This window comes from Protopterus annectens, chromosome 12.part0, assembly GCF_019279795.1.
Source record: "Protopterus annectens isolate FY-2018-M chromosome 12.part0, PAN1.0, whole genome shotgun sequence".
Taxonomy (NCBI): domain Eukaryota; kingdom Metazoa; phylum Chordata; order Ceratodontiformes; family Protopteridae; genus Protopterus; species Protopterus annectens.
In genome coordinates this window covers 1129521498-1129538670 of record NC_056746.1, presented here as the reverse complement: position 1 = coordinate 1129538670, position 17173 = coordinate 1129521498, and the positions used below count along the sequence as shown (strand labels likewise).

At 40.7% G+C, this 17173-nt stretch overlaps 1 protein-coding gene across 1 annotated transcript in view; it reads left to right on the top strand.

The window, feature by feature from the left end:
- IFT52 (intraflagellar transport 52) overlaps positions 1 to 17173 on the top strand; it is a 906963-nt gene that overhangs the window by 487838 nt on the left and 401952 nt on the right. Inside the window, exon 8 of the mRNA XM_044090140.1 lies at positions 16067 to 16153. Coding sequence (XP_043946075.1) covers positions 16067 to 16153 — 87 coding nt within the window. The remainder of the gene's footprint in view (positions 1 to 16066; positions 16154 to 17173) is intronic.

Below are 17173 nucleotides of genomic sequence, written 5' to 3'. Positions count from 1 at the left end.
GGAGTAAGTTTTTCCACCCCTTTCAGACCCTATTCCAAGGGTCAAAATGGGGGAAAGATGTGGTTCTGGAAATCCCTGAAAGTTTTTCTTGACACACGTGGTGAACCCTCTTTTAGGGGCAGAGGGGGAGGTAGTAACGGAAGACATCGACCACGTGGCAGAGGGAGTCCATCAAACCAAGGTGACCGCAAATCTTTTTTGATAAGCCTTTTCAGCACTCCTGAGAGGAGGCCCATCTGCCCCACTCTGGAGGCAGTCGGGGGACACTTGTCTTTGTACCCAGTCGCCTGGCTAAAAATTACAAAAGATAGATGAGTAGAAAGAATCGTATCTAGAGTTTACTCAGTACACTTTTCAGTGCCACCTCTGCAAATCAAAAGAATCCCGGATGTTCCACCCAATCAGAGGGATCAAGCAAAGATAGAAATTCAAAAGTTGCTAGAAAAAAGAGCCATCCTGTCTGTCCCCGCAGACCAAATAGGATCCGGAACTTCAAGATTCTTTTTAGTTCCAAAGAAGACAGGGAACTGGAGACCCATATTAGATCTCAGCAGACTGAACAAGTCAGAAAAAAGACAGAGTTCCAGATGGTCACATTGCAGTCAATACTTCCTTTTCTAGAAAAAGACAATTGGATGTGCTTGATAAACCTTCAGGATGCATACTACCACATAAAAATGGACAGGCCATCCAGAAGTCACCTGTGCTTTCGGCTGGAAGCCAGTCATTATCAATTTTGGGCTCTGCCCTTTGGCCTCACTACAGCCCCCAGAGTGTTCGCCAAATGCATGGCAGTAGTCATAGTTCACCTGAGATGACTAGGATTCTGAGTGCTTCCATACTTAGACGACTGGCTCTGAATTGCCACCACCAATCAGCTACTCATCCAAGCAAGGAACACAACCTTAAAACTATTTGCACAGTTAGGAATTACTGACAGCTTCAAAAAATCTGCCTTTTTGCCATCGTAGCATACCATTTTTATAGGAACAGAATTAAACACAGTCACAATGATGGTAAACCTTCCAAAAGAGAGAATTAAAGTCCTATGAAAAGAAGTCCTGAACAAAAGATGTTATGTTGTCCCTATCTCGCCTTCCTTCCTGCTGGTTGGGCTCGGAGCCAATCCATGGCTCTGAATCGGCCGCATTCTGAAGCTCGAGAGCTTCCACTGGCTCAAGGCTAGACCCTATCCCAACATGCCTAGCGAGAGTTACCCAGATTCTGTTTGCTGTTTACTTAAAATATTGTGTTTTTTCCATGTAGTATAGCTGTATCTGTAGGACTAATTGTATGTGGTGTTTTTCTATCCCTATCTATCACCGCTTAGTTGCTGTTTATTGTTGTGGCCATCGTTTTCCCACAGACCTACTATCTCCCTATTACCTAACTTATGAATCCGTTTAAGTTAGAGGATTCATCCTTCCTTTTCGGCCCTTTTTAGTTAGAGGGCTTCCTCCTTATTCCTTTTTTTCTTCTATTGAGCTAAGGAGTTAGTCATTTCAGTTAGAGGCTCTCCTTGGTTGGGGAAGTTGTCGTTTAACTTAAAGGCTCTCCCCCTTTCGCTACCTTTCCTTTCTAAAAAAAAAAATTCTTCTTTGTTTGCTGAATGAGTGTTATTTTTCTTCCCTTTTGCTATTAGTACCTGTGGTCTTGTTGTGCTTTATTGGTATCTTTACTGTACAGATATGTCCAAAGAAGCGTCCAAGGAATCCAAGCCTTCTTGATTCAAAAAGTGTGACTCCTCCTCCCAAAAAATGTCCCTGACTGACGGACATACTAGCTGCGTTTAGTGTTTGGGAACTGTCCACCTGCAGGATTCGTGTTCCATTTGTCATGCTTTCAGCTCTAGAGTCCTGCAGGAACAGAAGAATAAATTAATATTGAGAGGTTTATTAAAAGGGCCTTTTGAGGCATCTGTGGAAGGGAATCAGGCTAGAAAACCTGACAGATCCTCTAAACTGGCATCTTCATCGGTTCTGACCTCGGAGCAGTCGAAGAAAAAAGACACATTCAAGTTCATTGGATCCAAAACCTATTGGGCCCAGCAATGCTTTATCTCCTTCAGCTCCATCAGTGTCCTCGGAGCTGTCTAGGAGTCATAAAAGAACCAGGTCTCCCTTCTTGGAAGCGGTGAGGCCGCGCCATAGTCCCCACTTCTCCAGTCTGTGGCGGGCAGTCACCGATCATCTAATCATTCCTCTTGATCATCCAGGAGCCTTTCAGATGATGATGTGGAGAGGGTAGTGAGAGGCTACTCAGGACACTGGCCTTAGCAAAAATTTTATCGAGCCCAGCCCATATGGAAGTGGAGCCGATTGTTCAACCTACTTTATTGTTTATTCCACCTTCGACTTACCTGAGTTCGGAGCTGGAGTGCATGGAGGTCATTGTGGTGGAACCATCGGATCCGAAAACCCGTGATCTCTCTGGTCTGACATCGACTCCGATCCCGTTAATACCACCTTCTCTCGAGAGATCTGGGGGCCAACACACTCTTGTCGGCTCCGGGGGGGGGGGGCAGAGCGAGATCAGAACCTTGTTGGATCCTACTCTCCCACTCGGAGCATCGGCTCAGGTGAGTTCGGCCCCTACATTGGCCTCGGAGTCATCACCCTTGGTTCGGAGGAGATCTCCTGGCTCTTTGGAGCTGGGGATTCCATCGGACCGAGACCGTGATGCCTTTGAGGTGATGAGTGTGCTTTTCTCTCAGACCACTCCACCCTTGGCTCCAGTTGTTCCTTCCCTTTCTGGGCCAGTTTTCACCTCTGAACCACCCCTCCTCCCTAGGTGTAGGGAACCAATGCCCCAGGATGCCCCCTTGGGCAACCCCCCTCTTCTGAAACCTCTGCAGAGCACCCCTCTGAGGAGGTCCCTTGGAAGAGGCCATGTAAGAGGAAGCATTTGTACTCCCCTGAGTCCCTGACCACAGTCCCCCTCTGATGATGTCTTGTTTTCAGACATCCTGGAAATCCTCAAGCAGAGGGGAGGCTGAAAATCCCTTTCCCCTTCAAAAGATGAGTCCGTGTACATGGACGCATTCAGTTCCCAACCCTCCACCTCTTGGATGTTTCCACCCTTCGACCCGCTGCCAAGTGTAGTAAGTCAAAAGGTGTGGAGCTCCCCAGAATCGATGGAACCAGTTCCGCAGAGGCCCAATAAGTTTATTACTGCACCAGACAACAAACCTTTCCTAAGGGCTTGCCAGTTGATGCTATGGTGGTTGCGGCAGCCACAAAGAAGGAATTAGCAGAGACTTCTTCTGTCCATCCACCGAACAAGGAGTCCCACACGATGGACAGATATGGGAAGCGTGTCTTTTCTTCAGCGGCCTTTACTCTTAGGTCACTGAACTATTTGTCCCATTTTACTCGTCTCCAGAGGGATCTCCTGAAAGAGCTAGGAGACACCCTACAGGATCCTACAGCTGCGGGAGCTGCAGACAGAGCTGCTTCTCAGTTTGCAACCTTATCCTCTGTAGTTAACTCCTCCATGTGGCTTATTTCTTACGTAGCCGATGGAGCGAGCAGGGCAGCAGGCACAGGACTAGGTGACAATAGACAAACCCCTTATTTCCCCCAGCTCCACTAGCCACGGTGCCCACTGACACTTCCCAGATATTGGGGCTACATTATCTAGGAAGAAAAGCCCAAGGCACATGGCAAGAACATGAGCTTCACTTGCACATCAGTATTCTAGAGATGAGAGCTGTGCTTCTAGCATTGCAGGCATTCTAAGACTCTCTAACAGTCTAACTGTAGGAACGATTGCAGTCCAAACAGACAATATGTCAGTGGTATGGTACATACATAATCAAGGAGGAACCAAGTCATATCCCCTTTGTCGAGAGGTCCTCAGAGTTTGGCAGTGAGCAACTTCCTCCCAACGCTTTCTAATAGCAACACACATCCCAGGAAGATCCAACATGATTATGGACAAACTCAGCAGAGAAAGACTGATGCTTCACGAGTGGTCCCCCAAACAAGAGGTAGCGGAGATCATTTTCCGCAAATGGAGCCAAGCCAGCCTTGCTACGATCTTTTTGCCACATCCACAAACACAAAATGCATCAACTACTTAGCCCTAATTCCCCCTTTGGGGAAATCCCCGAGGGATACTCTGATGCACGATTGGCCCCCAAGACTCCTATATCCTTTCCCCCCTTCCCACTAATAGCCAGAGTTATACAGAAAGCCAGCATATTGGGAAGGACCCTAATTCTGATAGCCCCTTACTGGTCTCATCAAATTTGGTTCCCCTTCCTACAACCTCATCTTCAGGAGGAACCTTGGATCCTACACCCAGTGCCAGATCTTCTGATCCATTCTTCAGGAGTTCCTCACCCATCCTTACAATCCCTCAAGTGGACAGCTTGGCTGCTCCAGTTCCAAACATAGCCAGGTTAAAAAATCTCTCATCTGCCACACACATTTTGATATCTTCTCATAAGACATCAAAAAGAAGTCTGTGTCTTAGCAAATGGAAAAGGTTTTTTAGTTGGACTTTAGAAAATAAAATTGACCCTTACTCTGCACCCCTTTCTTCAATTTTAGAATTTCCAACAAAGCTTTTCGAAGAGGGTGCTGCAGCTGCTACCATCAGGGTACAATTAGCAGCAATATCAAATTTTCATGTAGGAGAAAATGGACCAAACATTGTCACATAGATTGTGTAAACCTTTCTTAATGGTACTTGTCTTTTAAGGCCACCAATAAAACCTTCACTGCCACCATGGAACCTCAACTTCGTCCTATCCAGGATAATTCTTCCACCATTTGAACCTGCATCTTCATGCAAGCAAGTTAAAATTTTTAACTTGGAAAACTATCCTTTTAGTGGCCATCACTTCAGTTAGAAGGGTGTCAGAACTGCAAGCACTTTCAGGCAAACCCCCATACCTCTTGCTTCACAATGACAGAGTTTCCCTGTGAACAAATCCATCCATCCTACCTAAAGTTTGTTCAGAATCCAATTTAAATCAAATCATAGAATTGCCAGACTTTTTCCCCCAAGTATGGCAGTAATGCAGAATACATGCTACACTAACTTCATGTCCACAGACAATTGCGTTTCTATTTACATAGAACAAAAGAATTCAGAAAATCTGATCAACTTTTTGTGTCATTGTCAGAAGCTAAAAAAGGTACAGCGGTAGCAAAAAAAAACCCCCACCTTGTCCAGATGGCTATCAGACTGTATTTCTTTTACTTATAACTCAGTGAATAAGAAATTACTGGAGAAAGTAAAGGCTCATTCAGCCAGAGCCATTGCTACTTCTTCAGCCTTTCATGCCAAAGTTCCTATAGATACCATCTGTGCAGCAGCAACTTGGGCAACACCGCATACCTTCATCACTCATTACAAAGTAGATATGGCCTCCAGGGACAGGGCTTCCTTTGGGTCCACTGTGCTGAAGAATATACTGCCGTGAGCCACCCAGGATTAATGGTGCTAGGGATGCTGTCCCATTAGTTAAGAATGAAGGCGAGATAGGACAACTTCACATAAAGAAGTTATGTTTTTACCATAACTTTTCATGTGTATTGTCTATTTCACCATTCATTTTTACGTCCCTCCTTCCAACCCCCAATCTATGGATTCCTAGGGGATCTGGACTTTATTAATAATTGGACTTTGACTTTGACCTTTTTCGGGTTTTTCTTGTAGTATAAGAGATAACCTTTATACAACTTTTAATACGCATGCAAACAAGATCTGAGGAGCACACTAGGGTATCATGGGATAGGGGATTAGCCTCGAGCTAGTTGAAGACCTCATGCTTGTAAAAAACTGCTGAGTCGGAGCAGAGGATCAGACTGAACCCATCAGTTAAGAATGAATGGCAAGATGGATAACTCACATGGAACGTTATGGTAAGAACATAACTTCTTTTTCTTTTTAATGCCAAAAAAGACAGAGGACTGGAGGCTAATTTTAGACCTCAGCATCCTAAACAAATTTGTCAGACAGACAAAATTCTGGATGGTCACAGTTCAGTCTATCCTTCCGTTTCTGGAGAAAGATGATTGGATGTGCTAGATAGATCTTCAGTATGTGTATTACCACATAAAAATGGACAAATGCTCCAGAAGATTTCTCTGCTGCCCGCTGGGAGCCAATCATTACCAATTCAGAGTGCTGCCCTTTGGTCTCTCTACCGCCCCCAGAGTGTTCACCAAATGTATGCCAGCAGTGATAGCTCACTTGAAACTGCAAGGATTCCGGGTGTTTCCATATTTAGACAATTTTCTCCATACTGCCCCTACCAAGTGTCTACTGGCTACAGCCTTACATTACCCTCTAAAGTTAGCAAAATGCTTAGGGATCTCAATAAACGAAGAAAAATTCAAGTTGACTCCCACTCAAAATCTGGAATTCATAGGGGCAACTTTTGACACTCAGTCTTGCCTAGTTTCCCTTCCATTTCCCAGGTTACAAAGACTAAGGTCGCAACTCCAGGTGATACTCTCTCAGGACAAGGTTTCGGCCCGGGCAGTCCTTCAACTACTAGGATCAGTGCCAGCATCAATTACTATAGTTCCCGTAGCAAGACTACACGAGTCTCCTACAGTGCCTTTTAGCAGCACAGCGGTCTCTCCCTTTAATTTCTCCAAATCTTTTGGGTTTCTAATACCATGACGGGAATGGATCCCATTCCTAAGTCTAAGTATGATTAAAGTTCAGAAATTAGTTTGGTTTCACTCTCTGATGTCAGCCAAAAGTGCTCTTCACAGCACCCACAGTGTGCCCAGTAATGACTCCTTCTGTAATTCATATAGAGTTACGTGTATTGGTAGTATATCTAAATATGATGGTAGACTCCTTTTTTTATAAGACCTATTGCTCCTACTACTATTGGAGCTGTCTGGGTATCCTTCTTCCACATTGCTGTTGTTTCTGCTTGCAGATCCTGATATTTTATAACCTTGTGTCTCTCTGTATGCAGGATACTGTAGTCACTGGGTGTGGTGATTTCAATGATCAGTGCTGCTTTTGTCTTCTTTTCTTGGACTACTATATCCAGTTTTCTAGCATCTGTCTTTTGAATTGTTGGTAATGAATGATCCCATGTGAAGTAAACTTAATTTTCTATGATGCCTTGTGGCTTATGTTTCCAGTGCTTTTCAGCCACTTCAAAACCATAATGTTTGCACAATCCCCAGTGCAAAGGTCTTGCCACATTATTGTGCCTTTCAGTATACAGTCCTTCTGCCATTAGTATGTCACAACCACGACAAGGTGCGAGTTTCCAGTTTGGTGTTACAAAACCTACATTTGTCTGTTTCTCCCACATGTTCAATGGACTTTGTAAACCAGTGTGTATGTAGACCATTATCTTGAGTTGCCAATGTTAATCTTTCATCTCTTGGTTTGAATTCACCTCAGCTTAACCATTCCTGTGTTCGTTCCTGATCAACATGAGATTCTTCCAGAAGTTTTCTATACTTGCAACTATATGTATGCATTTTCCACATTTCTTGCCTTTCCATCTGGTCCTTCACCTTATATTCTTTTGTGTTTTGGCACATTCAGTTGCTCCCTGATTTTCATCTTCTACTGGTTTGATTTCCATTCCTACTTGACTGCAGTATGCTTTTGCTAAGTTAAGCAGCAGCGTCATGTTAGATTTATTATCATGTTTCAAAACTTTCACTACATTTAGGTCTTGTGAGGTCAGCAGATGTGTGAAGTCCCACAATTGCAGGTCTGTACATGTAATCAATTTCAAGGAGGCCCATCCCTCCTTCGGAACGGGGAATATATAATCTTGGTGTACACTGGTTTTTATAGATCATTTGGTGAGCATGAAGCATCCTTCTTGTTTTAATGTCTAATTTATTCAACACATTTTGGGGGCAATCAGTCACTCCAAAAATATGTTAGGACAGGATAAGCAAATTGGTTTATAACAAGCAAAACTGGGCTACAGTGCTTTGAACCACAACACTATTCAGAAAACTCTAAGCACTTGGAAAAAGCCCACAAAGACCTCTGGATGCAATAAAATATATTTAATAGTCACTCCACTTGGTAAAAAATAAAACTCTTAAAAATACCCCTTCGGGTCACACTACATACACATTAACGCTTTAACAGGGTAATGAACAGTGTTTTCGTCTCCCAACAGACTTCTTCAGATGGAAAATGCATACTGAGTAAAGGTATCTGTATATATACTGATTACTTAATTAGAAAACCAATTTCATTGGCAGGGCATTAAATGTCCACCATTTTGTATAAAGCAGTCATAAAAGAAACTCAGTGTTTAAACAGTCATCTACATAAAGGCACAAATATAGATATATAAATACATAAAATAACTTTCTACCATCAAATCTTAAAAAATGCCTATATTTTTATACAAATATTGATTAAAAATATGGTTCAAATACATTTATACTGAGAAACTCTAGTTGAATGCAATTTTATCTAAAATGGTCTACTATTACCATCTTATTGTAAAAAATAAATTCATAAATACTTAGGTATTTTATGGATGAAAAGTTTTAAGTAAATATAAAATAATATAAAATACATACAAATATTGCACTGTTTAATAAAGCAAGCACTGTATAAAACATTATAATTTTGCTAAATTAGGTATTTTATGGGTGAAAAGTTTTAGGTATTTATGAATTTTATAAATGAAAATGCTGCATTTTTTTCTGTGCTTCCAGTGTGTTGTCTGTGTAAAAATTTTTAGTGTTTAGCCACTAGATGGTGTTGGTGCTAGTAGATCATTTTAGATAAAATTGCATTCAGCTAGGCTTTCTCAGTATAAATGTATTTGAACCATATTTTTAATCAATATTTGTATAAAAATGTAGGCATTTTTAAGATTATTTGATGGTAGAAAGTTATTTTATGTATATATATATATATATATATATATATATATATATATATATATATATATATATGTGCATTTATATAGCTGTCAGTGTTTTTAAACAACATTCAGTTTCTTTTATGATTGCTTTATACAAAATGGTGGACATTTAATCCTCTGGCAATGAAACTGGTTTTCTAATTAAGTAATCAGTATATATACAGAGATCTTTACTCAGTATGCATTTTCCATCTGAAGAAGTATGTTGGGAGACATAAACGCTGTTCATTACCCTGTTAAAGCATTAATGTGATGTACTGTGATCCGAAGGGATATTTGTAAGAGTTTTATTTTTTACCAAGTGGAGTAACTATTAAATATATTTTTATTGTATCAGGAGGTCTTCGTGGGTTTTTTCCAAATTGCTTTATAGCTTGGATTTTATTCCTAGACGTCAGTGCTGTTTTCAGGATTAATTTTAGTCTTCTGAAGTATTCCTTACTAAGTTTCATTCGCATTTGTTTGTTTTTTATTGCTGATCCTTCATCAGTTCCCAAGTATTTATACACTCCCTCTTGCTCAAGTATTTTATATCACATTGTTGTCCCAAACTAATGTTTCCCTGGTGCTGCAGTTTTCCTGCTTTAAAGGCTGCATTTGCACAGTTATCAAGGCCATATGACATTCTAATAGCATCTGCAAAAGTTTTAACAACCTTTAGCTGTGCTTTCAGTTCCTCATTTGATGAGCTCTACAGTTTTAAATCATCAACAAACAGAAGATAAGTCTTTATAGACTGCTGTTTTCTAGGAGCCAAATTGTAGCAATGGCCTAAGCTGTTAAGTAGACAGCTTAATGGGTTAAGGCCAAGGCAGAATAGCAGCTGTGACAGAGAGTCACCCTGGAATATCCCTTCTTGAATTTTTATCCCTGGGATAGTAATTTGTCCTTTATCATGGTTTAATTGCAAAGTGTTCTGCCATTATTTCATGGTCACTGTAACGTAGTCGATCAGTGTAGGGTGTATCTTATACATTTTTAAGCACTCTCTTATACATGAATGTGGGATACTATCAAATGCTTTTTTGTGGTCAATCCATGCCATACTTAGATTCTTCCCCTTTTCACAGTTCTCCACTATGACTTTATTTAACATCAGATGATCCTTTGTTCCATATGACTTTTGTTTTATTGTCCTTTTGTTCTACTACCATAATTGAGTTTTCTTCTAAATGACTATAAACTCCTTCAGCATCAATTCCCATGTATAGTTTATACGTCGGTGGAAGGCAAGTTATTGGTCTATATTTTTTGGAGTAGCTTGCAGATTCACGTTTAAGTAGGAGCATTGTTTTACCTGTTGTTAGCTAGATTGGTGTCTGGAGTGCACATATAAATAGTTTGTACTCATGGCTAGGTTTTCATGCAAAGATATTAATACTTTTAACCAAAAGTTAGGCACTGCTTCAGGGCCTGGGGGTTTCCAGTTAGAGGCTTTTCTTAATTTTGTTTCAATCTCTCTGGCTGTTACTTCATCCCATTTCATATCTTGTGCCTTTAAACATCATATTCTTTCTTTTACTTCTTTTATCCATTTGCATCTTTATTATTTTCCACAGGATCTTCATAGATCCAAAATGCATCTATTTCTTCTTTTTTTTTGGCAGCTTTTCAATTCCTTTTACCTTGTTTCCCAATTCTCTATAAAACTTTTTTGGGTCATCACTAAATTGCTTATTTTGTAATATTCCTTATAATCTGTGCATCTTCTAAGTTTTTCCGACTGTGCTGAAATTGTTATTTGCGGTGCATGATGGATCCTGCTCTGTTCTAATACTGCACACTGCTTTTATCACATCTATCTTTCTTAGTATTTTTGTTGATCTCTTCCCTCTTCTATAGTCTAACAGTGACACTTATTTTCTTAATTACTTTATATTTTCTCTGTTTGATACTTCCATGATGGTATTCGATTTCTCTGCTTCCTTTCCCTCACTACCCTGTGCTCTTGTGGTAGAACTTTATCAGTTATTAATTTAGCTGCACAGTAACATATCCTGTTTACTTCTGTTACATCTCATGGATCTCTATGGCCAGTCCTAATTACTGTGTTCATTTGTTTATCAGACTTCTGACTTTTGGGGGTTTTATTGACCTTCTGCAGTCTTTTTCTTTCATTGATTTTAATAGATCTGTCTATGTCTATTAAATCAAGCAACTCTTCCCTTAGTTCATTTTCTTCCAGACTGAGGGCACATCCTTTGTTTTCCACTTCCTGTGGGCATTCTGTAGACAGCTCTATACCATCTTCCTGTGGCACCTTCTCTTTAATTTCATCATGTGCCATCCGTTGCTCTGTCATATGTGAACTCACTGGCCTATCACTCCTCAACATTGACTACATCAGAGTTTCCACAGTCTCCTGTTCCTTCCCTTGCTGTCAAGCTTCAAGTGAATATTTATACTGGATTCCTGTGGAAGGCTCCAGTATATCTTGATATGGCACCTGACCAATTGCTTCCTGTTCCACTGGTTTCCCCTTAATTTGGATGTCCATTGCTGTAACATGTTGTGCTGCTTTCTGCATTAGATTTTCTACACTGAATCCTTCACTTTGCAGGTGCTCCATAACCTCAATTTCTGTTTCCCCTTTGACTCATCCTGTGTCCTTTCATTCAGAGCCGCATAACAAATCGATGCAAACAAGACTTAATTTGGTGGCTGAAGCTCTTTGGTTGAGAAGCAGAGTAATCCTTATTGTGCTGTATTGGCCCCAACAAGTTTGGTTTCCCTTCCTTTGGCCTCACCTAGTACACCAAACGTGGATTCTGGATCCAACTCCGGAATTGCTGTCACACCCGCAAGGGTTGATACATCCAAACATATCGAGTGTCAAGCTGACAGCTTGGTTCCTCCACTTCCAGTAATTGCCAGGAAGAACAATCTATCCTCACCTGTATGTAACATTCTTCTGGCTTCCCAGAAACCATCCATCAGGAAACTTTATCTCAGCAAGTGGAAAAGATTAATAATTTGGTCTTGAGAGAAAGGACTAGACTCCTTTTCGGCTTCAGTTAATACTGTACTTGACTATTTATCAAATCTCCTCCATTTGGGAGAGGCAGCTTCCTCTATTAGAGTACACCTGGTGGCTATCTCAGACTTCCACAGTGGCTTCCAGGACTCATCCTTGATTTCTCACCATCTCTGTAAAATCTTTTTGAAAGGTGTCATGCACATTAGATCACCCTTCAAAGAGCCAATTGAACCTTGGAATTTGACATCAGTTCTACAATCTTTGACTCTTCCTCCTTTCGAGCCTGTTTCCACTTGTGATAAAAAAATTTATCTTGGAAAACTCTGTTCTTGGTAGCTATTACCTCAGCAAGGTGAATATCTGAACTACAAGCTTTGTACATAAAATGTCCTTACATGGTTTTCCATAAAGACAGAGTTTCACTCCGGACTAATCCCTCCTTCTTACCCAAAGTTATATCGGATTTCACTGTTAAACAAACAATTGACCTGCCAGTCTTCTTTCCCAATTTTTCTAATAAAGGAGAATATTGCCTGCATTTACTTGATGTGCATAAACCATTACAATTCTATTTGGACAGGACTAAATCACTACGAAAATCTGACCAATTATTCGTATCCATCTCAGGATCAAAATTGGGAAAATCTGTTTCTAAAATAACTTTATCTAAATGGTTAAGAGATTGCATTTGCTTTACCTATCAACAAAATAAAGTTCTACCAACTAAGGTCAAAGCGCATACAAACCAGATAAGTTGCAACATCTGTTGCCTTCCATTCAAGGGCTTCCATGGATGACATTTGTGCAGCAGCAACATGGGCTGCTACTCTTACCTTTATCACTCATTACAAATTGGATTTGGTCTCCAGGGGTAGAGCATCCTTTGGATCAATGGTGCTCAATAATATTCTTCCATAGGGCCTCCCAGGACATAAAGTAGCTAGGGACTCTGTCCCATCAGTAATGAATGAATAAAGATTAACAACAGCAGATAAAGAAGTTATGTCTTACCATAACATTCCATCTGTGTTGTTGATCTTCATTCATTCATTACATCCCACCCTCCTTCCCCCTCTGAAAGACTTCTGGAGGTTCGGATTTGGTCCAAGTTCCATGATAGGGAATTTGCTGAGATAAAGCCTCCACTTTCTTTCTTACAGGCAAACTCGATCTGAGGTGATAGAGGGGCACTATGGGTAAGCTTAGCTAGAGCGTTTTATGCCTGGCACGAGCTTGTTATAACGGCTGATTCAGTTCCGAGGACAGAACTGATACCCATCAGTAATGAATGAATGAAGATTAACAACAGAGATGGAACGTTATGGTAAGAACATAACTTCTTTTTATATATCTGCATGGAATCAGGAATACCCGACCGGACAAAATCCTCCTCCTCAAGGAAGAGTAAACTGTTCTGGTGGACATCTTCAATAAATAAACTCTATAATAGAAGGAAAAAAATGCTCTCTAGAACCAAGAAAGAGCAGGTGCCTAATTGGAAGTAATCTCTCCTTAGCCTGAACAAGCAAATGAGAGCACTAGTGAAATCCTCCAAAGCAAACTTTTAGTCCAGACTGGCCACATCTCCTAAAGACAATCACAAGGCCTTCTTCACATATGTCTGCAATCTCAAAGGAAGTACTCAGATCTGCTCAGAACTGGTGGTCAAGGCCAAGGACACCACATACACAAATGCCTTAGATATAGCCAACCTGCTAGCAGATAATTTCAGTGAAATCTTCACCCTTCTACCCCCCATCAGTAAATCAGGACATCCCCAGCACCTGCCCCCATCCCCTTATCTCTAGGGAGCAAGTTATCACTGCCCTCTTAAAGGCAAAAAATGCAGCCTGCATGGCACCCAGTAACATCCCAGGCTGCATCCTACATGAACTTGAGCAGGAACTTGCAGCATAATTAAGCACACTGTTCAACCAAAACCCGAGAACTGACTTCATCTCAGCCAAGTTTTGGACAGCCACTGTCATCCCTTTGCACAAAGATGGAGCGTCCAGCGATCCAGGAAATTATAGACCCATCAAACTAACTAGCCTGATTTGCAGGGCCATGGAAAGGATTATCATGGACATCATTAACAAGGACATTGGCAACCTCCAAACACTTAATCCCATACAGTTTGGTTTCGTCAAGGGCAGGTCATGCCTGTTAAATTTGGTCGACTTCTTTGATACAGTCAACAAAGCCATGGATGAGGGGAAGACGGTGCACACCACCTACCTTGACCTGGCCAAAGCCTTCGATACTATTCCCCTCTTAGGTGTAATAGATAAACTCTCTCAACTAGTTATCAATTCGTATGTTACCAGATGGGTAGCAAACTGGCTCACGGATGGAACCCACCTAGTCAAAATAGGGGAAGCCACCTCAAACAGTAGACTCATAACAAGCGGTGTACCCCAGGGATCAGTCTTGGGGCCTCTGTTATTTGGGATATACTTTTCTGAGGTGCAGGCCAAAACCAGCAGGCTATGGCTGACCATGTTTGCGGATGACTGCAAGCTGGGTACTGTCATCAATTCCCCTAATGATGTGGACATACTCCAAAAGAGTCTCAACCAAATAAATGACAGGTGCCAGAAACATGGCCTCAAACTGAATGCCAAAAAAATGCATCATCATCCCCTTTGGGGAGAATGGCATCCCCACATATTATTTCATTAATAACAAGGTCCTAAGCACGCAGTTTTGAGGGACTTGGGCACCCAGGTTGATAGCAAACTGACTTTTGACTACCATATTACCTCCATTGTATGGAAAGCTTTCTACATGGCCCACCTCATTAGCAATGGTATCTCATCCAGGGACAAGGAGGTCATAACATCCCTGTAGTCTTATTTTTTAAGATCCGTTATTGAGTACAGTGCTCCTTTCAGCATGTACCTCACAAAGCACATGCAGCAGCTGAAGAGATCACAGAAGTTCCTCACCAGGAGAATCCGGGGCCTCAAACATCTACCCTACACAGATAGGCTAAAAGCCCTGTCCCTCTACTCAGTTTCATACAGATCCCTCAGTGGTGACCTTTGGCATACAAAGCAATTTCAGACCCCGCCTTGATGGGACTGCTGTATATCCGTAAGTCAAGTTCCACTTGAGTAACCCACAAGTGCAACCTCAACCTGCTCTGTGACATCAGTAGAACTTGTTGGTGGGACATATTTGTGTCCCAGAGACTCCCACTTTATGGAATAGTCTCCCTCTCCACATCAAGCAGAGTACCTCATTAACCCTTTTTAAGCACAACCTGGATAACTGGCTGTGGAACAGAAAATGCACCCCTGGGATTCTGCCTGTGTCCCTGCTGGACAGGGGCATTAGGTGCTGACTTGTTGGAACATGGGATAAATTCTTGGCTAGGCTTGTAAGAGCCTCAGTGCCAATAGCCTAGTAACTTCCTATGATTCTGTTATGATGTATTAAAACTAGTATTCCTAAATGTTTTTGTATATCTGTGTTCGTATTGTGTGCATTTCAAAAGGTATTTATTTCTAAATGATGTATTTTAAAATTAACTGTCTTTAGAGCTTTCTTCCTTGTGCCTCTGCTGGAAATGGGTTGCCACCTAGTCAGACAATCCCAGTAAATAAATGTTAAGTACAATAAATAAAAATAAATAAATTCTTAATAGTTTTGGCAGTTTAGCAACAGAGAAAATAACTAGTTTTTATAGACCAACTATTTCAAAACTAGCTTTGGTAGCTGCCTACTTGATAGCCTATCTTGGCCGATCCTTATCTATGGCAATAGAGGAATGAATGGACTTCTTAGCCGAGAGGGAGCTGATGATTAGTGTGTATGTGGGGGAGGGGGGACAAAGAGAAGCCAAAAAAATTGTCTCTTACTTTACTGGTACTTCATGGATCAGCCTAAAAGAGAAATTGATGGCCTTAAAGCTTTGAAGCCAAAAATTGTCTTTCTCCCCTCAAAAATAGTAAATCAGGCTATATAAGTTAAGTAAGTTGTTTAATTGCTTAATACAGAAATAGTCAGACATAATGTGTAATGTTTTGTCACCTTGTTTTGAACTGATTTAATTATATTAATTGCATTTTAAGATTGATTATCCTTTGGGGAGGGGCGGCAATAAAATGGGGTAGCAGTTTTTAAAATCATTTTTATGCATATTTGGACTTTGATATCTCATTTAATGTAGCTTTGAAACTGTTTTTTTTTTTGAGAATCGTGGTGGAAAGTTGGCTGTGCTGGGATCGTGTCACATGTTCAGTGACCAGTACTTGGATAAAGAAGAAAACAGCAAAATAATGGTAAGATGCTCAAACGTATAAAGTTACTAACATGCACTTGTAATTTAGTTGACTGGGATGCAGAAGATTGTGTGATCAGAATATGTGCCAAGCATCTGTTAACACAACATCTGATTGTAATAAACTATTGAAATGTGTTCAAGATATAAAGACTATGAAAAGTGCACTAATCCATCAGCAAATGGTTTGTAATTTAGTTTTCAAAGAAACATTTTTTGTGTGCTTAACTATTAGCAGTAAAATAGAGCTGCTGTTTTAGGATGTCATCTCCTTATTGTCTCCACCAACACACACACACGTGCATAGATATATCTGACAATGTGGCTTGAAAAACTTACTTCCTCCAAATTAGTAGCATTGATGGAATTAAAATAAAAAAATTGCATTGCTCACCCCAACCCCAGTAGAAATAGTTAATGGTAGGTAGCAGTGAAGTGACTAGTGTTATTATATTTTCCTCAAAAGCTGTCAGTATGGACTATAGTTACCAAAGGTGTCTTGAGTGTATATCAAGATGCTTTTACTTAGATAAGCAAGATGAGTCAGTCATGGTGGAGTATGGATCACATAAGACTAATGAGTGACATAATCTAATGTTCCAAGAGTTTTTGCTTTGGTATCACATACACTGTCATGATTCAAGAATGACCTCTAACCAGTGTTCTGTGCTGAGTCATGAGGTAATGCAGTAAACTGTATATGCTTCTTTTGAGAAGGTTTTCGTTTTGCTGTTTTTCTTTTTCCTTCCTATATTCTCCTATTCATTTTCTAGATAATTAAATTTTTCTTTAATACAGACTACCTCTTGATTTAAATTATTACATTACTGAAATTGGTTATTGACCATCAGCTGCCTGCTACTGATACACTTATCTGGCTTCTTAAGACAGACCTTCGTTATGATTTTGTAATGTTTCCAATGACCACCACAAAATCTTTGACCGAGTGAGTTGGTAGTAAAGAATTTATTGTGTGAGTTTAGCAACAGACATCGTATGGTATAGCCAGTCTGTTGGAATT